We start from the raw sequence: 22,587 nt of genomic DNA, 5'->3' as shown, positions 1-22,587 counted from the left end.
TCAAGAATTTAAAAGTATTCTTATTATAATAGTTCTGAGAGCTAAGTATGGGTCAATCTAATTAAAATTAGCTGTTATGATACGCTAATCTAACATCTGAAGAAACCCACTAAGAGGTTATTGTCCTGGTGAACTTAGATCAACCAATCAAATAACTTCTGTGTTAAGAAGCGTAACTTAGTAAGGCTGTGTAGCGTATCATAACAGCTGATTTTATTTAGATAGAATATGGGTCTGTCTAAAAATCAGGTAGGGGCGATTCGGCATATCTTTAGATAATCAATGAAAGTTACAATACTTTTTTACATCCTAGAACAACACTTCTTGCATTCATTTCTTTGGATCTGCTATATATCTTGAAATTAATTATGACTGATTATAAATGTGGTGTGATAATTCTGGTGAAAAATTTTCCCATACTAGTGGAAAATGACTTTCTAACTGCAATATTAGGCACAAATTGAATTCTTCAAAAAAAAAAAAAAAACTCATACTGAACTAATAAAGGAAATTTTAAGGAAAATGTATCACTGCTTAGGAGAAAGAGTAATCAAGGGAATAAAAATAATGTAATCCAGGGATAAACATACATTGTATAGTGCTTTTTTAAAATGTATAATCATCAACCCTTCACCAGACTTGGAATTGATCAAACAGCTCACAGCTGGAATCTTGCAAGAGGCGGGAACTACTTACCCTTCCAGAATACTTAAGTTCAAACTTAAGTTATTGTTGGGCTTTTGCTGTTTGTTTCTGTGTGTATATTTTGGTTCCCTTGTCTAATATGTTTTGTTCTTCATGTGCTGTAATTCTGGTGTTCCCGATGTTGTTTTGGCGAAAGATTTCCCTTTTGTTTTACATGTACCGGTACTACTGAATGATAGGATATTTTTGAGGGTATAAAATTTGACGATTTTGAAGCAAAAGGGTATATAAAAAATTTTGTAAGATGATATGTGGTATACTAAGTTCTTAAGTCCATTAATATTTTGTAGAATTCAATATGGCTTTTTTTAATACAGAACGCAAAAAAAGCAAAAAAGAGTACCCTGTGAAAATAATCACTAAACATTATTTTTTCTCTGACCCTTAATTCCTAACAGTTGGGGCCACAAATCAATATAAAACATCTTTTTGTGGAATAGAGCTCGTACAATTTTTAAATGATTAACACACTTATACTCAAGCTATCACATAAATACCAACTGTAAACAAGTGGATGATCCAGAAATTCTGAAAAAGGGGGCCCCGCTCCAGTCATATCCAGTGCAATGAGACATCATAATAATAACTGTATGAAAATTTATTCATTATACTTTCAATGAACTTCCATAAAGTCCTTTAATCACAGTTTGTACATTGTCCAATATTTTGACGAAGGTTGTCATCCAAGCACTGCTATCAAGTCTTTTGATGTGCCTACAACATATGGAAATATTAAAAATTTGAGAACTAAGTGTTTCCATTTCTTTCTGTAATATAAAGCATATATTTATTCTAACACAAAGACACCTCCATGCTTGCAAGACCCAAAACAGCAGCTGAGAGTGTTAGAAAAAACCTTGGTTACCTTCACAAGCATGCATGAAAAGGTGTCTTAAATTGCAAACCCAGATTACTTTAAATGAAAAATTTTTAATTTAAAAAAAAATCTCCACAGTGAAGTATACGGACAGTATAAAAAGTATCATTTGTTCAAAAGATTTATAAAAAAACCCCCACTTATTTCAAGCTTACAACACCTGTACAGTCAATGTTGAAAACTGTTTCTGGTTTAGATATACACATATCACATTAATACTGTTACTTAAAAACAGAATATGCTGTAAACTTGATAGTTTCACAACATATTTCAGATTTGTTGTGATCATGGGTAAAAAGCCTACATATTTTTATTTTTGATATTATATTTGAACAGCCATAGTAAACAGAAATTTACATTCAGTTCTTCATAAACACGTGTTCTTAGGAGATAAAAATTATATAGAATGCACTGTAGACTTCAAAATTAAGGGAGGTAACTCTGTAAATGACACTCAAATTACAATAGAATCTATTGAAATTTCAATGTTGATTATCTCCTAAGAGCAGGCAGATTTAAATGAATAAGTACACAGTTCATAGTATAGACCCATAAAACAACTTGATTACAAAAATAAAAATATGTTACCTTTTTTGGGGTGTATCACATTTTTCAGATTTTGCATGATTCTTACAAAGACTGTTACATAAGTTTTTTCCTCAAGAAAATGTTTTAGTAGTTTAGAAGTACATTTTAGTAGTGTAATCAACCAACCTATTCAAGAACTTAATGACCAAGTCCAATTGCTCCAAGTTATGATCATGAACTAATCTTGTCAAGTAGTTGGTCATAATCTCTTCATCATCTTGTTCTGGGTCTATAAAATATAAGTAATGCCACCATTACATTCCCGCAGCAAAAGGAATATTAAACTCATGCTAGTGTGCTAGAAGACTGAGAATAATCAGTATTCAGACTGACACATTTTTATGTGCTCTTCAAGGATTATCAAGACAATAGTACAAATATTGGGATATGCATCTTATGTTTCCATAATACATAGATAATTTCAAGTGATGCTTTGAAATAAAAGACACTTTAAGCCTGGTAGAATACAGTGTAATGCTGTAAGATGTTAAGATTTATAAAGACATTTGCTTACAGCATATCATTCGACTTTTGACAGATACTTCCATATTTTAGTACTAGAAAATGGGAATGATGTTAAAATTAAACATTCTGGTGAGTATACACTTTTAAAACAGAGTTGTCAAACAACTTTAGCAAGATTGATCTTAAATAATCGGTTTGACATAAACATACATTATACAATAATCATACCTGCTACCATTTGTAAAATTATTAGACCTACCAGGGGAAGAATTGATCCATTCCTTCAGCAAAGCCCTAACCTCTGTTATAGTAACAGCTCCACACAGATTGACAGACTGTCTGTTACTGCTGTGAAGTAACTCAATATCAGGTTCTACCCTAGAAGTTTCCTCACTGACCATCCTTTGTACTGGGAAAGGTTCAATATCTATGGTAATCACTTCATCTTCTACCTGATACTCATCTGATGGCACCTGTGGAAATATTAAATAACATATGAAAAACACACCTAAAATGTCACTATAGTGCAAGTTAAAAAAATAAATTAAAATCCTAACTAACTCTAAGTGTTTCTTTCCCTCTTATAAGGGTCTCACTAACCACTTCCACGTCAAATGGCCACCCCCTATGTAGTAACAAAAACACACTGAACCTAGAAATGTGCATTGTAAGTGCATTATTTTAGTGTATTCTGATCAAAAGTAGTCAAAATAAAGCTGAGAATGTGTACTTTAAAATCATATTTGTAATTTACTACATTGTTTACATGGGTGAGTAATTTGCCTCCATGCTGTCAGTTAGCAGGAAAGGTAAAAATGTTGATTTTCAGTACTTTTTATTTACGTAAATTTTGTGAAGAATATCTATGGTCATTGTACCACTAGAATAATGATTTTGAAAGCTTTATTTTCTAAGCTTTGCAATGGTATGTGTCATTTGTCCTGTGAATTCACAGTGAAACAGTGAAAATTACTTGCCTAACATGTAAAGTAATGGAAACATTAGAAGTGATTAGTGAGACCTCATTATTTTCAAGACTCATTAAGTTATCACATTTTTGAAAAATTTGGAGCAATATCAAATCACCAGTTGTAAATCTACACTTCAATGAATGCCAATTATTGAAGGTAAATTGCACAAAATATTATCCTAATGTTTTGAGGAACAAGAGTAAGAAACAAGAATTAAGAAAATATTGTCAAAGGTTTGGACACAAATGTGTAAAAGTTAGAAGATAACACACCCCTGATACCTCATTTGCTTTCTTCACATATATAGCATTATTAATCTTTGGCTGTTTTCTAGATATGAAATCTAATTTCTTGGGTCGTCCCCTAACTGGTCTTCCTCTTGGTACTTTAAATACTGGACTATTTTTTTTCCCTCGACCTGGTGACTGGTTTTTATGAGGTGAAGCAAGTTTTTTTGGTTCTTTCTTGTTTACTGCAGATTTGTGGTCATCAGATGAATTGTTACTTCGATGACTGTAGGCACTTTTTAGTTCATTTTGTATGTCCTCTGGTAAGGCATTGAAGCAATTTTCATCTAGCTAAAAAAAAAAAAAAAACCAAATCAACTGAAGACATGTCCCACTATAAAATCAGCACAAGATTTTAAGTATCAATCTATGTAAGAATCAAGCAGTGGGTGAAACATGATATGAAAAACCCTAACAGACAAGATTTTCCATATCATGCTGGACCGTTGAGTTACAATTTCACTGAAATGCACTAAAAATGAACATTTCAAGGGCAGGTAACTCTGTCAAAAACCTCATTTTTCTAAGATTTCTGTGCAAAGTCAGTGATGCAGAGATCAAATGATGGTCTTTCCAAATAAAGGAAGCATCCTTGAGTGAAATCATATTGCCAGATCAGTGGGGTTTTGACATGTATGTTTCTGATTTTTCCAATTTTGCCGGATTCTTACAAATACTTACTCTTCAAGATATATTGGGATGATTTTACAAGGTCATCAAACAAAATGGAAATTAGTAAAATTGGAAATAAATAAATAGTAAAAAAAGAATCATAACTGTAAAATACGGATTTCATTTAGAGGAATTTTGCTAAAAAGCAGAAAAAAAATCATTCCTGAATATATGATTTAAATAACAGAAGTAAGAGAAAAGATTCATACAAAACATAAAATAAATCACCACATCCACATAAAGTAAAGACAAAAGTTTAACTCAGAAGTTTGACATAAACCCAATTTAATAGATGTTCAAGTAATGTATCATATCACTATTTTTTTCTCCAAAAAGTTAGAAGTAAAATCTATTTGACTATTGAAATTTAGGAAACAAGTCAATAAAAATAACATTTGAGATAGTGGCTAAGATTTACATTGCTTAAGAATCTCTGCTGCAAGAATATTTTTAAATGGCAGCTAGAAGTGATAGTTATTTATAATTGTGACACAGGTATTGCATTTCGTAACAGCTTAACCGTGCAAATTTCATAAATATGTTAGGGCATTGTTAAGTTATACCAAGCAAACGAAACAAAGATAAACAGACAGTGAATTCTATGATCCCTTACCTTTATATGAAGACTGACAAATTTAAAGAATATGATACCTGTGATAATGAAGGAAGGGCTGCAATAGGGCTCTCAGTCAGTTTATTTACAATGGCTTGCTCTGTTATTTCCATTGGAACAGGTTGGGGATTATTCCAATGGGAACATCCAGGTTCTTGACTATTAGGAAGGACTTTTGATGTCTCTTTATCTGTGGAGGACGTCTTCCTGGACTTCATTTCTGATTCTATTTGTTTACGAATGTCTGGAGGTAGTTCTTGCAAAACCTCAGGATCAATCTAGAAAAAAAAGGAATTCATTTATCAAATCTGATCTCAGATTTCCCTTAAATAGTTATTTTCCTTCTTCAATTAAGCTTAAAATAGACAAATATGGCATATTTAACAACACGGAAATTGTTCATTTATAGATGAAATTATCTTTGATCTCACATGTCATGTGTTGTACCTTATACCAAATTACCTGTGAAGGAGAAGGGAAGTAATCAGACATGGGTTCCTTCCTAGTGGTTGTTGGTGTAGACTGGGCACCAGAACCAGAAGCATGACCTGGCTGTACTGATGATACTATGGGTGACAAGTTCAAACAAGGTAAAGGTGGAGCAACCAGAGCATTCTTTCTCCTGTAGAATAAACATAAGGTTAATATACTATACTTTCTACCTTCTTATTTCTAAATAGTTCAACTGAAGTCGACAAATTTTACACATGCAAATGTAGTTGCTTTTTTTCCTGAAGTAAAGAAACCTTTATAAATTTTTATAACCTCATCTAGTTTTCAAGATGAAATAGAAACTCTATGGTATTTTGACTACAATTTGGCAAGGGCCATCTTCTGTTTCCAAGGACTTCACAAATATTGAGAAAATGTAAGTCTTGTAGTATCTTCTTATTTTATAGTTCTTCAAGGCAAGAACATTTGAATAGACTAGATATGGTTGAAATGAATTTAATCTCTGTGGGCCAAGCTGTGGTAGAAATCAGCCATGAACAACACATTTAATTTATCATGCAATACTCATTACAGCCCAGACACAAATCAGTCAGGCAAAAATCATTAAGTTGATGTTGAGGTGAACTTCAAGGTCAAAGGTCACATACCATGGAACACCACATATCATCTTGAACTGATATTCCCTCATTCTAAATATCAAAAGCATACAGCAAAAGCATACAGCAAAAGACAAACTTAACTAGATCCAGTATGGAAGTGAATTTGTATGCAAAAAATCATTAATATGATCTTGAGATCAAAGTCCAAGGTTACGAACCATGCTTGTGTGACACATCAAGTTGAGCTAATCTACCCTCATGCCAGAATCAAAAGTATACACAAAAAAACAACAAAAAGTTACAACCCAGACACACTTTGTTATTGAAGGACAGAATGATCAATATAGGGCATCTGTCACATTTCATGGCTGGGACCCTCAACAACTTTGAAATCTCAAAGCAGTCAAAAATAGATAAAAAAATAGTGAAATAAGTTTAAAGATACATTCAAACCTAAAAACTTATGATTCTGAGATAAAAAATGTACCTTGAAAGGTCCTCAGCAACATTTTGAGCAACTTCAGAGCAAGATTTATTCTCATAGATAATAATATCCCTAGGGTCAGTGGCTGCATCAACATTTACTATATCAGCAACTGAATCGAGTCTATTTACAATATTTTGGTCTAACATCAGATCCTTTGACTTCTTCAAGAAAGACTTTATCCCAATAGCTTCTTTTTTCTTTGTCTCAATTTCATTCCTTCTTTCATCAATATTACTTTCTTGTCTTGCCATAGATAAATTGGGGTCTGTTTTAGGGACAGAATCTAAAAATATTATTACATACAACATCAAACACAGAAACCTACTCAGTCATGAGAGAACAAGGTCAGGCATAATTTTTTGATAACTACATTTCAAATTTTTTTCTGATGTATAGAGAAGAAAATGAATTAAAGAAAACAGTCAAACTCACAATGATACATAAATTATGTATATAAGTACAGAAATGATGGGTAGATTCAATCATCTCATTAAAACAATACAACAAAAGTAAACAACAGTGTTTTGAGGAGTGCAGAGCATTTTCTGTTAATACCTTGTTTAGCAACAGCAAACTTAAGAATACTAGCTGGTTGTTTAGCTGCTTTTAATCCAACTTGAGCAGGCTCTAGTCTCTGTAATTGAATCCCAATTCCTCTCAGATCCTGAACTTTCAGTCGCTGGTGTTTGAGGATAGTAATACATTCTTTAGCTATTATTTTAGAATCATCAGTTGCCAATGGCAGAGTTGAAGATTTAGAAATATTGTTACACAGTCCATGCCCTGAAAATAAAAGTTGATGGATGTAGATTGCAAATAGAGTATCTAGTGAGAATTTCATTACAAAACTGACCAAGCATTGCCTAGTTAAGAAGAGGATATTTTAAAATGAAGAATGATAGCATGGGTTCATACACAAAATCATTCCGTTCATAAAAAAAAAAAAAAAAAAAAAAAAAAAAAATCCAGACAGGAAAGGTGATGGCAATATACAGAGATAATTTTACGAGGTCAACAAAGCAGAAATTGGCAAAATCTGAAGTAAATATACAATAAAACAGAATCATAACTGTTAAATCTGGATTTGAAATAGCAGAAATCTGCTATAAAACAGAAGAAAATCATGTCCGAATATAGCCCCCCCAAACTATTAGTAACAAATCCTTTCATCAAATAATAAAGTAATAAGTTGACATAAACATAACTTATGTCATCTGACTGAAATAAATACCCATAAATTTAGCTGTTTCTAGTGGCGCGTCTTCCCTTCGGACCATCAGTTTTAATGTAACTGTTTTCCCTTTCATGTTGATCTTTTTCAACCTATTATGAACTTCCTCTGATAACTCAAGCAGAAACTTCTCAGCATCATAGTCCTTAATGTACAAATATAAATATTTCATTTTCACTAATTTTTAACACAATTTTTCCTGAATCTACACCCTGTCCAGGAAATATTACTCAAGAACAATTCAAACATAATATTGGCAGGTGAACACTATCATGTAGGGATTTTCAAATACTGAAAAATATCACAAATTTTCTTTAAAAAACAAAAAAAAAACAACATTAATTGCTAAATGTGAAGTAAAGTGCTGCCATACTATGATTTGCAATGAGGTATTGAGCTATTTGCAGTTACTATCAGTGATATCTCAACCAATGAAATGTGCAAGACTTTCCATGACATACGCTGTGTATATGTGTCAAAAATCACTTAAAATCTATATACATAAAATATGATAAAGTCACATAAGATTTTGAGCCATTCAGGTTTCAGAGTATCTATAGGACGTCCCTAACATTCAGTCCCTACTATCTGTCAATAGTGCCTAAGATTGGTTTCATTTTTTTTAAAGTTATTTCTGTTACCATAAAGACTTTAGGCTCAAGAGAGCCTGAATCGCTCACCTGGTCAACCATTTGCTTATTTGAAAAACTTGAGGAATGAGACAGGCTAAGTTAAAATCAACTAAATTGTCAAATGCAAGAAATGCTTTTCATAGGATTTTCATGACCTGAACCAGAATTTTGCTAAAGGCAACAATTTTTAAATTTTTTTCAAAAACCTGTCTTATGACCCCTAAGTTCCATTTTTAGTATAGGCAGCCATATCTATTCACAGATTAAAATTCACAACAGTTATTTTGAGCACAATACACTAAAGAACTAGTATGCTTATTTTCATTCAATGATCTTAAATGGTTTTAGAGAAGATTTTCAAAGTTGTACATGTGAAAAAAAAAAAAAAAAACAACAAAAAAGCTGTTTCAGGGGTCGTAACTCCTACATTAGTCAATGAATGGTTTTGAAAAGTTCGGCACAGGTCCTACTCATGATGCTTAACAATTTTACCCACTGCCAGAAATTTGCTAAAGGCAACGGTTTTTGAGTTATTTGCAAAACACTGCTATCTGACCCCAATGTTCTATTTTTAGTAACAGCAGCCATGTTTTTTCATGGATCAAAAATCACAACATTCATTTTGTGCAGAACACCCTAAGGAACAATCATGCCAAGTTTAAAACCTGTCAGTCCAGTAGTTTCAGAGGAGAAGATTTTTAAAAATTTGTCCACGACAACGACGATGGACGCCAAGTGATGGCATAAGCTCACTTGGGATTGGCAGGTGAGCTAAAAAACCAAGCTATGTCAAAAGTGTGTTAAAATATGATCAAGCGATTAATTAACTCTGAATTTATCTTTTAGTGATAACAACAAAGAGCTCATATATATATGTATGTGTAAAGACTAACTAACATTTTTAAATCTGATTCCATAATTGATTTCAGCAGAGACAGATTTCCTTTCCTGTTCCAACTTGATCTGTCTGTCATCTTGTCCCCTACAGTACTTATATAGAGACTGTCCTGTCTTTGGACCAAACTCCTTTTGTAAAGTAGTCAAGGACAGGTCCTGGAGATCACCACAGGTAGACACAGACAAAGATTGCAGCCTTCTTGACATTGACCAACCAACCCCTATCAAACATTAAAAATTTAATGACTCCACTTTATCGCACATCGCTTTATTGCATATTTCAGTTATTAGCATCATTTTCTCCTGCACAAAACCATTTCATATTATTCTATTAGGGAAAAAATCGCTTATTTGCATAGGCCTTGCAGGTGCATTTCGGTTTATTGCATCAAGAATTTTGCCGGTGATAGGTATGAAAGTAAAATGTTACCTTGTATTCGGATTGTTTGAACCGGAAATGGCAGTGTTTTATTTACAAATTAGTACGAGTTAATCAGGTAAAAAATAAAATATGTTTCTTTTTGCTAATACAGCTGTTTTGTCAACATGTAATGGCCAGTCATAATTATTTTGTTAAATGAAGTATGAATGAAAGAAGTGTTTTCGTATTTACATTATATCAGTTTGTGTATTGACGCTCATCCAGGTAAAGACAGGTTTTCCCAAATTCTATTTTAAGCCTTCGGGTCATAAATATGTCAATCATATTTATTGTTGTAAAAACTAGATTATCATCAATCAGGAGGTGTTAATAATGGATTAAAAACATAATGGACATAAAAGACAATTTAAATGATTTCTAATTACATTAAAATAAACAAGCACCTAGGTGAACAATGACTTCTGACGACATGCCAAACATCACCTGATGTGAACACTTATAATGCGGCTTGGGGTTCAGCTTGGGGTATTTTTTGTCCCTTTTTAAATTCTTCCGACTACAAATGATTATCAATGTAAATTTAATTTTCTTTAATGAGCTGAACGGTTTTTAGTGAGCTTGGGTTACTAGGCATAAATATCAACCGAAAATTTAAAGTCATCATTCATTCAGTACAATGTCTAAGCGAAAGCGTAACAATCTCACACTTGTTGACAGGTAGGAAGTTATAAAACTTCTTGACCAGAAACGGTCATAGACAGAAATTTCAAAGAAACTGGGATGCTCCCTATCCCAGATTTCATGCATTTCATCAAAGAAAGAGGAAATTACTTGGACTATTTATAGATGAGAAACACATGGTTTTACTTATAAATACACACAACCTAAAGGAAGTCTATAAACAAGACAAACACCATATATATTATTATTTATTGATAAAAGAACAATACAATGAGAAGGTCTGTAACAATTAAATACCAGATCAGAAATGTTGAATAGTGATATCCCTGGTTGATCCACAGTATCGTTGTCTTACCTCAACTCACACTTCCGTTAAAATCGTAATTTCGGTTATAAGAATAGTCCGGTTATTTACATAATTTTCACTGGCAAATAGGCTATGCAAATAAGTGGAATCCACTATATTACTTTTAACTAGCAAACATTGAAATAATGATTATAAATATAGCTATTATGAGTAATTTTTTATTGTGTCAGACAAATCTCAGAAATCTTGCCCATCTTGAACAAGACACCGCCAACCACTTTAATACAGTTTAATGTTAATATTTTATATTGTTATTTGATAGTTTTTATTTCTTTCTATTTGTATTGTAAAGTTGTATTTTGCACCAGACACAAGGAAAAATTACTTAAAAACAGTTGTACTTCCATAAGCACTGTCACCAAGGGGCCTTCTGCAGATAAACAGCTAGTAAGTATACTGTCACTGCAGATAAACAGCTAGTAAGTATACTGTAAATCTTTCCAAATGTGAATAGTATTGATTATATTACAAGCACCATCCTATTTTAGATTACAATTTGTGTAGTTTCTCTCCCCAGGTCTCATTGTCCAACAATGTAGATGACATTATAGTACCATTTGTTTTAATCACTTCCTATTATGATATAATTGAAAATGAATGTACAAAAATTCTTATTGTATATATATGAACATGTATGTGTGTATTAAATCATAAATGTTATTTGTTATTTTCCCTGTGGTATAATAAAATACTTTGAATTTTGTTGTTTATTATGATATACTATGATAAACAGTATTTTTTTGTCTTCAATAAAATACCTGGGATATCTTTAACAGATTGTTCTTTCATAAAATCAACAACTTCGTCTGGTTTAAGATGATACTGTCCATTAGGTTTTGCTTTCCTGGTGGCCATCTTGGCCTGTAGTATGTTACTACCTGTTTCAAATAATGTTACAAAAAATAAACAATTTTTTAATCAAATCTTTATGAAATCTATGTAACATTGTACATTAAGGATTGAACTCTCAACATGTAGCATTGGTTGATGCTACTTGTGTCATTTTATTGCTTGTAATAAGAACATTTATCCTACTGTAAAAGTACTTTGATTCGTGGATACCAATTTTTGTCGATAAGGGAAGAAACACAAGTTTGTGGATTCTCGAATTCTTGGTTTTGAATTTTTTCAGTATACACATCAACTGGATTCTCCTTTTCGTTGGAAACCAAATTCATGGTTTGGCCTACCCACAAAAATTGATACCCCATGAACAACAGTACTTCCACAGTATTAAACAAACACAGTAACATGAAGCAGCAGTGCAGTGATTCTGATTTGTTTATTCAAAAAGTTTGTCTACATTTTATATTTTGTTTACTAGAGCTATATATCTTTTCCATCGAAAGGCAAGGCTTTGGAGATCAAAGCTTGATGAATTGTATTAAAACAATATGGAAGGAAATAAATTTCTTTCAGAACGACAATTTGTGTGGTAATACAAATTCTTAATAATTAGTTTTAGTATACTGATATTGCTTAATACACATAAAAATTTCATAATGAGAACTTCAGTCTGATTAAACTTCTTCTGTAATGGCAACAGACTAAGTTCCTGTTTCACATTTCATACCTAATCCAGCTGATGCAGTACAGTTAGTTTTCATGTATATCTCCTGTCTCAGCATAGTGACAAATTCTAATGGTTCTGCTCCAGTATCAGCCAAGAGATCAGTACAGTCTACCAACATCTCATCACAACTTACAGCTTCTATGTCATGTGTATAGCTGAAATAAATTAAATGTTCTATAATTTATTGCTTTTTTTTTGCAAATATTGCCAGTGCAGCTAACAGATCAGTACAGTCTACCAACATCTCATCACAACAAACAGCTTCTATGTCACGTGTATAGCTGAAATAAATTTAATGTAATACACATCTTAAGCATTTTTTTACAAGATTGTAAGTGCACCGTGTTCGAGAAACAAGATTATTCACAAGTCATAATGAAAGACACTGCTTCCCTAAGGTTTAAAAGGCTTTTCCTTCTTGTTTTTGTTGTTTTTTATCAACAGCATCAAGCTAATGTGCATGCTGTCATCAATTAAGAATGTGTTTCTCTGAAATTCTGATGTCACAATGAATTTCAGTTACAAGATGAGAAACAATAGAAAAATTATTTTTCCCACACTAGTGGAGAAATAGAACAATTTGGTGAAAGTAACATGCACTACAATAACCACTTTTACCACTTGTTTCATATATTTGTATACATACTTTTCAATCAATGACTGTACAATAACAATCTAATTAAAATTAGATCCATCAATTGTTTCATCCAGTCACTACATGTAGGATCTAACAACACTCCATTCTACTTTCTGTTCAGAAGACCTTTTCAGATTTCTTTTCAGATTTCTCAGGCTTTTCCCTTTGAATAATGCTTTCAAAATCAAGAAAGATGAAATCTGATTGGCTGATGAGAAAGGTCCTCAGGAAAGAAAGTAGAATGAAGTATTGTTATTCCTACATGCAGTGATTGAATGGAACAATCGGTAGGTCTTACTTAAATTCGATTGGTACAGTAAGGATAGAAATTACACTTGTACTTGTAGCTCTATCAGGATATTATATATGAAAGCATGTGATTTTACGCCAACCTTGCAACAATGTCGTAGAGGAGTCTAGACACTTCATTATAGCCTTCAAAATCATATGGTATAGTAATAAGGTCTGGACACAGAGTCTTGGCTTTTCCCATAAACATTCCATTCTTTAATCCAGCCTACAAAAGCCCATCAAAAAGAGTGAGAGATTCAACATTGGTTGGGCTCCACAGTTTTTCCAAATATTTGTCTGAATTTTCTGAAAACCCCTGAATGACCGTTTTTAAAAGTACAGGTTTATACCCTGAAGAACAACACTTATTGTTAAATGATTCCCCACAAATCAAAATAATACTTCGAACAATTACAATTGCAATGTTGTGTGAAAAATACTGTAGATAGTAATACAGATTTACATGTACAATAAAAAAGATTTTGAAATCTTAAATGGGACAATGGGAGTAAACCCCTCACAATGGGATCATTTAACTCCTGCCAGTCCTACTCACACGTATGATGATAATTTCACAAATTATAAACCAGTCTACTTAAAATTTAGACATTGTAAATCACGAACTAAGACTAGTTTTATAGTCTGTTTATTTATTTTTTTTCCTGAAATTAGAAATACAAGTTAATTTAGTGGGTTTTTGAAATGCATGAATCCCTCTGTCTGATTTTTATAAAGGCTGCTACATAATTAAAAATTCGGAAAGTTAGATTAGGCCACAAGACAAAGTAGTTCTAACAGTATTGATCATTGGAATCAATATATACCTGTCTAGCTTCGTAACTACAGGAAGCTATCTCAGACATAGAATGAAACAACTCTGATGTTTTACTGACAACATTCCAGGAATCACCAACATCATCTGGCAACTGGTAATCAGATACACTAGACTGGATTCCCTTCTGTAGCTTTCTCTGCTTCCACTGTTCAAACTCATACTGAGGGTCAGAGCCAGGTTGTTGTGATTTTACACCTTTCCCTTTTGAATGAGTTACTGCAACTGGTTTTCCTGTGAAAAAGGGATATACAGTCGAACTTCATTCGCTTGAACTCGGATGGCTCGAACACCCGGGATTTCTCGAACACAATTCAAAGTACTAAAATTTTCTCCTATATAATCAATATAAATTACCATGGATTTCTCGAACACTCAAACTGACTAGTTGATCCGTTCGGTAATAAATCTTAGAGAATAACCCTTACTAACTCGAACTCATCAGCCATTTTGTCAGCTTGGGCAATAAAAAGTGAAAAACTGAAACCCTATCATTAATCAGTGTCATTTTAGTTAATTACAGGTAATAATTAAGTCATCATTAATTAGGTAGTTTTGATCTTAACATAGTACTGATTGAAGTTCGAGAATGTTCCGAAGTCGGTATGATGAAAGCATGAAGGAAAATCGGATGAAAACAAATTTTTGACAAAGGAACTGGAACTCTGAACGTTTTTAAATGCAAACACAGCATTTTTAATGTCCACAAATCAATAATCTTCCGAAAGCAAATGAAAAGGATCCACGAACTAACACAATTTTGTAGGAAGTAAGCAATTTATTAAATTTGAATTCGGACCGGCAACCAAAAAATCCAGAAATATATGAACTTCAATTTCTTGAACTTCCGATAACTCGAACACATTTCAATGGTCCCTTGGAGTTCGAGCTACTGAGATTTGACTGTATCAGAATAGTCACCATTTGTGTTTTTTCCCAATTGTAAAAATAATGAGATTTTATTTTCCTAATTGCGCAATAAAAATTTTTTTAATTCATTACAAATGATATTTGTTTAAAATGCATGATTTTCCCCTAAATTTTGTACCAAGTAGAAGAAAGTGAAAATTACCTCTCAACTCAGGTCTCTTCCTCAGACCAACAGACACAAAGAAACAGTCCATATCAACATGCATGACCATTTTTTCAGGTTTCCCAGCCACCTTATTACCCATCATGTCACGATCATTCAGACTGATGGATTTCTTCTGAACAAACTCCCTTAATCTTTCTCGACCACTAAATTGAGCTCCTTTCTTCTGCAGCTCATTGACATATGATTTGAATTCTGACTTCCATGTTGACAGATGGTGGAGTCGTGAATTATTGTAAAACTCACTGATGAATTCTGGTTCTCCAGCCACAGCCATACCTTTATTTGAAGGTGAGTGTTTTGGATTTGTGCCAAGGTTTGTATTACAAGATGATGGTGCAGCATTCAATGTTGGAAGATGTTTTGATAAATTTGGTAAGGTGTCTTTAGAACTACTGCTATCATTTATCCCATCATTAGTATGCATGCTGGATTTACTTTGCACTGGACATACTACATCCTTTTCTGAGAGAGACTCATCTTTCTTTAAATTACACACAGGAGGGTTTCCATCCAAATCATAGTAATGTATGTTTGTATCATCAGAATTATCTACTTGATTCAACAAATTGTTTGTGGTTGTTTCTGATCTTTTAGAATCTGCAAGCAGACGGCAAAATTCATTGTCATCAGAATCAGAATCAGAACCAATATCTACATTTTCAGAAAGAAAACCTTCTCTACCTTCACGTCTAGAACTTCCATTGTTTGAAGACTCTTCAGGAATTGTATTTACATGGCTATTAGTACCAGGTAATGAGCTTTCCTCCATACTGGCAATTCTGGCAAGAGTAGAGGATGTGCTAGTTTGCCGAGTAACTGAGAAAGCTGAGAAAGATGACATTCCTTGTTGTTTTTCAGACTGACAGGTGTACAACTGGTATGGAATGTAAGACAACAATCTGCCAGCTTTTACACTAAATAATAAATAGTATTTAATCAATACATGAATAAAATTAAATTCAAAACCAAGTTTTTTTTCATTTGAAATATGCATGCAATGTACAAAAAATCTAAATGTACCATGTTCATCAGTTGACTATTGAATAGTTGTAAAGTTTCTTTTCAATCATAAAAGCAGAATAGAAGATATAGGAAAAAAACATAGATAGATGGACAGCCAAAAAGAAAACAATATGCCCATCCCATAAACAAATAAGGGTAGATAGAGACCTGACCATATCCAACAATATCAACATTTAGCAAATGCTTGAGATATTTAATTTCAGTGATATTATTTGCCTTTTCAAAACTACCACATTCTTTTTTTCTTTTCTTTTAGGGAAAAGAGAGGAGCAGGTTTAAATGTTATTTTTTAAATTGATAAATTTGGATTAACCTTACATAACCTTGAATTTGAAAGACAAGTCAAAAACATTTAACTAGTGTACTTTTTAGCAGAAACACCCTATCCTAGCCTTTGATTACAAATTGGGAAACTTTCAATAGGGGAAACACCTTTATTTCTGAGGTAAATTAAGGCAAACTGAGTTTTAGGAACATATCTAATATTGCAAGAAAATGTATTTGTCTTTATAAAGTGCTGTGAAAGTGCTTAATTCGTGGATACCAATTTTCATGATTCCAAGTTCACAGATTCTTGAATTCATGGTTTTGAAGTTTTCAGGATACATATCAGTGGGAATCTCTTTTCCTTTGGGAACCAAGTTTCATGTTGTGGTATACACACTAAAACCACAAAAATTGGAACTCAACAAATAATAGTACTTTCACAGTACATAATTCTTTAAAAATGGAAGTGTTTTTTTTCACCTTGTTTAATTCTGAGCAACTCATTGTGTGCATGTAGAAAAGCAGAGGATGCTTACCCTACCAGTGGATCTGGTACATGCTCCCAGTTTTAGTGGAGTGCAGGTTGCTCATTTACTTTGTTTCTTTGTACATATTATATTTGTTATTTCATGTTCTTTGTTGTGTCTACTGTCCCTGTCTAGTCATTATCCTTGGATGATACAGTTCAAATCCTGGTTCCCTTTTACTACTCATAAAGATTTTATACTAAATAATCAGGATTTACCTATCAATAATCCATTCTGGTTTGATTACTTTACAGTTTTTGAAGTGCTTCTTTATCTTACTGTCAGGTAAGTTAGTAGCAATTACATGTGTGACTCGAGTTTTGAACATGTAATGCTCATATCTTCCACCATGTTGTCTCATGATCTTTCTCAGTTCATCTGAAGAAGGTTCTGCAGAATAGTTATAGAAATTTGAATTACATATTCATGACCTTTCTATGTAAAGGAATATGAATATTCATGATCGTATACCAATAAATGGTAAAAAGCATGTAATAGAACTTGGAGGCACCAATCTGAATGCATTTATCCCTTTCCCAAATGAACTCTCCTTATAAAATATTAGTTTGATTATCTCCAACTGCAAACACCTTACAGTAACTATCTTTCTTCATGTACACAACTACATGTTATATTACCTTCATATAAAGTTAAGTCAATATCAATTTATGGTTTAGGAATTGTGTTTACAAGGAAAATGGATAGGCATACAGACAAAAAGACATAAGCATTCCAAGGCCCCTTAAATTGATTGTGGTACACTGGTGTATTAATGATTTCCAATTTTTCACCACCTAGGACTTTTATTGTAAGTTATCATGTTTATACCCTATTTTTTCTCTAGTTACTTACTTGTATATCCATCAATATAAATTGCTACTCCTTTAAAGATATCAGATGTTGGTCCAAGGTTTTCCTCATCACCCAAATTCTTTTCAAACTGGTCTGCAAGCTTCTGTCGCTTAGCACCCATATAACCTCCCTATAAAATAACAGAAAGGGATTATACCACATTTATCATGCATTATATATTGTGACACACAAGGATTTTGCCACAATTATCATGCATGGTATGTTGCCACACATAGGGATTTTGCCACATTTATCATGCATTATATATTGCCTCAGACAGAGGCTTCGTGACATATATCATGCATTATATATTACCTCCGACAGGACCTTTCCACATTTATCATGCAATATATATTGCAAAAAGAACTTCACATTAACACAATTGTCATGTAGATTCCTTTTGAATACTGACACTTTAAGTGATCACAGCATAGTTTTATGCATTTGATAGTTAAAACTTTGATATTTTCAATATCTTTACAAACAGAAAATTCAAGACTATACAATATATGAAGTGTTTTATGCCAACAGTTTGCTTAACTACAGCTTCTTACACTTAATGATTAAATTGGACAAAATAAAGAAATATGTACATGTATGTATAAACTATGAGTACAAACCCAATCCTCAAATCCATTTTGTGATCTTTTTCCTGCTGCCCTTCTAGAGTGGTCATTCCTGGACATTATATTACTATTACTATAGTTAACTTTATGATACTGAAAAAGGTACAAGTAAACATCAGTTCATTGTCCATGTATCTTCATATACAGTAGTTAATATATACACAGACATGCTAAAATGGACTCCTGTTTAATTTATCATCCTACATGTACTTTAATTCTAAATACCAAACAAATCACCTACTTATCCATAAACAAAAACAAGGGAGTAAATAAAACAATCACACTATTGCACAGTTATAACTGAAATAAGCAACAGTGACAGTGAATGGATTACTTGCCAGTATGATTAACATGTAGAACAATTCAGCAGTCATGTCACAGTGCAAAAAAATTATACCATTTTTTCCAAAACTGGTACTGTATTAAAAGAAACTCCTTTCAGCTTCAGTCTCAAAGAATTGTTTTGTTTTTTTCTTCTCCTGTATTTCAGCCTCCATTTATCAAAATTTTGGCTGCACAACCTTAGCACTTAAGGTCCTTTCTATATTTTCTTTTTTTGCTGATGTCGTCCGCAAAAAAAAATGTAAAAATACAGGACCTTAAAAGCTACGGTTCCACAGATAATTAAACCGAAGACTATATTCAATATGGCCAACTACATGGGATAGTGAAAAGCTTCACAACATACATTTTAATTTAACACCTACATGTTCTTATTAGATGCATTTCTCAAATAAACAAAGTTCACCCAGGTAAACACAACATTTCGTAAATGGAAGAACTGTAAGGAATCAAAGTTTCATTATATGTTTGTTTTGTATATTGTAAGATTTACCTTTGAACAGCTGTTTCATTTTTTTTAATGTTCTTACTATCCATCAATTACAACATCAGGCAGTCACTGCATTATACGATAAAATTGTCATCAATATTCAATATCATTACATCAAAATCAATTCGATGTCACCAAAAAACCATCATGATGTCAGGTTTTGTTACACTGAAGTGAAAATCACACATTGTAGTAGTTGTGAAACATAAATCATGGTAGAATAGCATGTTTTGAGACTCATAAGAGTAGTCGTGGTAGTAATGACGTTAAAAAAAAACACCCTCAGTCAGTATTTGGACATTTTATATGTGCAACATATGACTTCATAGTTAGGTTATATTTTATATTTGATGTCATATGCACACATAAATGTCCAAATATAAAATGTCAAGCAAATACAGTCTAATGTTTTCATACTAACCATGTTCAATCGATTTTTTCTCAATTTTTAAATTCAGGTCATTTTTCGGATGCCGAGCTACCCCTTGGTTGACTCTACAGCCCCTAAAGTACCATTTGAATGGTAGAGAACAGTAACTACCTATTAGTCTTTGGTGTTACTTGGCCAGGAATCAAAAACACTCCTTCCCACACATAGTACAAGCACATTAAACTAAGATAACTAAGGTGGTTGATGGATCAAGTTCAAAGCTACTGATAAATATCCCTACTGCTGTAGTGTAGAATTTGCTAGTAGTGTATAGCAACAATAAATTATCATACTTAATAAAACAAATATACAAATTAATTTACAATATTCCACAGTGATTATGCAAGTTTTAATTTATTTACTAGCATTTAGGTGGTCAGAGCACAGTACCATAGCTACAATAAATTATCATACAAAATAAAACAAATACATTTATAAAGTGATTATGTGTTTTATTTTCTAGCTTTCAGTCCGTCACTGGCGTCAGAAGGCTGAACATGTACATGTTCATGTACCTTGTTTACCATTAAAATGTTTGCTTCCACAGAAACATTGTCGATATCTTACCTAGAAAGATGAATAATAAAATACAAATTCATTCGAGATGAATAACTACTTATTTTTAAGCGTTTTAAACCAATTTGAGAAGAGATATTTATTTATTCCGAGTTGCTTACGTCGCAAATTTTGGCGGGAAATCATGAAAACACTGAAAGGTTCCGGTTGTTCGAAACTTTCTAGCCTTTTCCACAGGAAGTTATTTTAGCTGTTATTAAAACGCAGAAAGGACCACGGAATGGAAACGGAAAACGGAAAAATTATGAGAACTAGATTAAGGCTAAAAACCACTAATTCCACTTTCCATAGGCTTCTATGCTAATTTCACAATATTCAATGGCTTCTCTGGACTTTACCTTAACTTTAACCTGCAGAGGACTACATATCAGCATGATTCTACATATGTCAGCTCACAATCCTCAGAATGGCATGTGGGGTTAGCAGACTTGCAGTGCAGTACTGGTCACCGGAAGTGAAGGGTCTATAAATAGCATGGGAAATCCCAGTGTTTTCACAAGATAGGGGTATATTTAAAAATCATTATGGAGATTAGGCTTCACATCATAAGAAGCAAAATGCACCTATAAAATGTACAGAAATGTTTTTCCTTTCAGAAACTGTTTAAATTTTTTAAATAAGATGAGAACTTTTTTCACAGCACTATGAGGAGCAGGGGTAATTTCTGCGTAGGACTATTTTTGCGTACGTTCTGAATGCTCATTGGTTGAATTGGTGGTCTGTAACCTAGAGGCTCAAGAGAGCCTGAATCGCTCACCTGGGTATCCATTTGCTTATTTGAAAAACTTGAGGAATGAGACAGGCTAAGTTAAAATCAACTAAATTGTCAAATGCAGATAATGCTTTTCATAGAATGTTCATGACCTGAACCAGAATTTTACTAAACTAAAGCCAGTATTGGCAGTAAAGGCAACAATTTTTGATTTTTTTTTCAAAAACCTGTCTTATGACCCGTAAGTTCCATTTTTAGTATAGGCAGCCATATCTATTATCGGGTTAAAAACCACAACAGTCATTTTGAGCACAATACACAAAACTTTTGTAATATACATTATTTATCATTAAATTTTAATTAATTATGGTTTAATATTTTTTTTGCCTTTTTAGGATCACATTGATTGACTCATAATACCAATCTTTTGTTGTATGTATAAGAAACATACTTGTACTGTGTTTTTTCTTCTAATTATTGATTTATTTCAGAAGAAAGTATTAGTAAACAGGCTGCCTAAATATTTATTTTATTTTGTCATATAAAAAGTAAACACTGATGTAAATTTTATTATGATTTAGTTTTATTTTCTGTTTGTTTTTCATCATTTTAGTTTCATTTTGTTGAGTTCTGGAGATGTTTCGAATTCATGGTAAGTTAGTTTTTATACTTTGATTTAGTTTAGTAGCTTTATTTATTTTAATAGTAAAACTTTTGAGTCTTTTAATTATGGTAACAAATAAGCATTTACATTTGAATCATATATTACTTACAAGAACTGTCGATTAGTTTTGTGTTTAGACTCTGCTTTAAAACTGCTTCACAGTACATATTCATTGAATTCCACTACTTGTTTATTTCAGATGGCCTGAGCAGCATAATGGGCTATGCTATGAGACGAATATGGGCTGAGTCTGAGGTAGGACCATGTGGGGTACAGTAAGTAGGGTAGTTCCAGACACACCTGAACCCGATAACCTGATTAGTAAGACTTGATAGAAGAACCAGACGGATCACGCAGCGAAATTATTCATATTAAGTTATTTAACATAACATTAATATAACCTTATAAAACAATCTTCTTGTTTTGAAATGAAGATAATTATTCTGGAAAAGGAAGTTCGGTGTTTTTAACTCCTCGCCACATCTTTTGTCAACCGCTTTGTGAGCAACCAACATCAAATAAAGTTTTACATTTTTTCAGATTGTTAGCAAACCAGATTATGATTTAATAGAAAGTAAACTAACTGTAAGTAAATTGATAAGGTAAATGATGTTAATAGGTGTAATGTCCTTATGTACATAATTTCTTTTGTAGATTTGGCAGACATAGTAGATCCTGGTGAAGAAACCCTTCTGGCCTGAAATGGAAACTTCGAAAAGTTCATTAAACTTAATCAAATGAT

The 22,587-nt window shown here is 32.6% G+C and overlaps 1 protein-coding gene and 1 long non-coding RNA gene across 8 annotated transcripts; one reads left to right on the top strand and one right to left on the bottom strand.

The window, feature by feature from the left end:
* Nucleotides 1-1,285: 1,285 nt before the first annotated feature.
* Nucleotides 1,286-21,316, bottom strand: LOC148621661 (translesion synthesis protein REV1-like). 6 transcript variants are annotated; one of them, XM_088576260.1, is made up of 21 exons: nt 21,196-21,316; nt 20,461-20,720; nt 19,467-19,631; nt 18,626-18,724; nt 18,006-18,135; nt 17,372-17,543; nt 15,313-16,250; nt 14,233-14,474; nt 13,510-13,634; nt 12,481-12,635; nt 11,666-11,785; nt 9,478-9,698; nt 7,949-8,093; nt 7,273-7,500; nt 6,718-7,000; nt 5,641-5,800; nt 5,217-5,456; nt 3,879-4,184; nt 2,895-3,108; nt 2,297-2,399; nt 1,286-1,419 (listed from the first exon to the last, which is right to left on the bottom strand). In XM_088576260.1, exons 4-21 carry the CDS (start codon nt 18,689-18,691, stop codon nt 1,311-1,313), a joined length of 3,957 nt encoding a protein of 1,318 aa, XP_088432386.1. In that variant the 5' UTR covers nt 18,692-18,724; nt 19,467-19,631; nt 20,461-20,720; nt 21,196-21,316; the 3' UTR covers nt 1,286-1,310. The 6 variants fall into 6 exon arrangements, with proteins under 6 accessions (XP_088432386.1, XP_088432389.1, XP_088432388.1 ...); XM_088576263.1 differs by having other exon boundaries at nt 19,467-19,532; XM_088576262.1 differs by having other exon boundaries at nt 20,571-20,720.
* Nucleotides 20,988-22,587, top strand: LOC148621660 (uncharacterized). 2 transcript variants are annotated; one of them, XR_015921218.1, is made up of 3 exons: nt 20,988-21,833; nt 22,045-22,100; nt 22,500-22,587. It is a non-coding gene; the product is annotated as an uncharacterized LOC148621660 (long non-coding RNA). The 2 variants fall into 2 exon arrangements; XR_015921217.1 differs by having other exon boundaries at nt 20,988-22,100.

The sequence above is a fragment of the Perna viridis genome, chromosome 3 (assembly GCF_037379345.1).
Source record: "Perna viridis isolate PV_CMFRI_1.1 ecotype Kerala chromosome 3, ASM3737934v1, whole genome shotgun sequence".
Classification (NCBI taxonomy): domain Eukaryota; kingdom Metazoa; phylum Mollusca; class Bivalvia; order Mytilida; family Mytilidae; genus Perna; species Perna viridis.
This window is presented reverse-complemented; position numbering and strand designations above follow the sequence as displayed.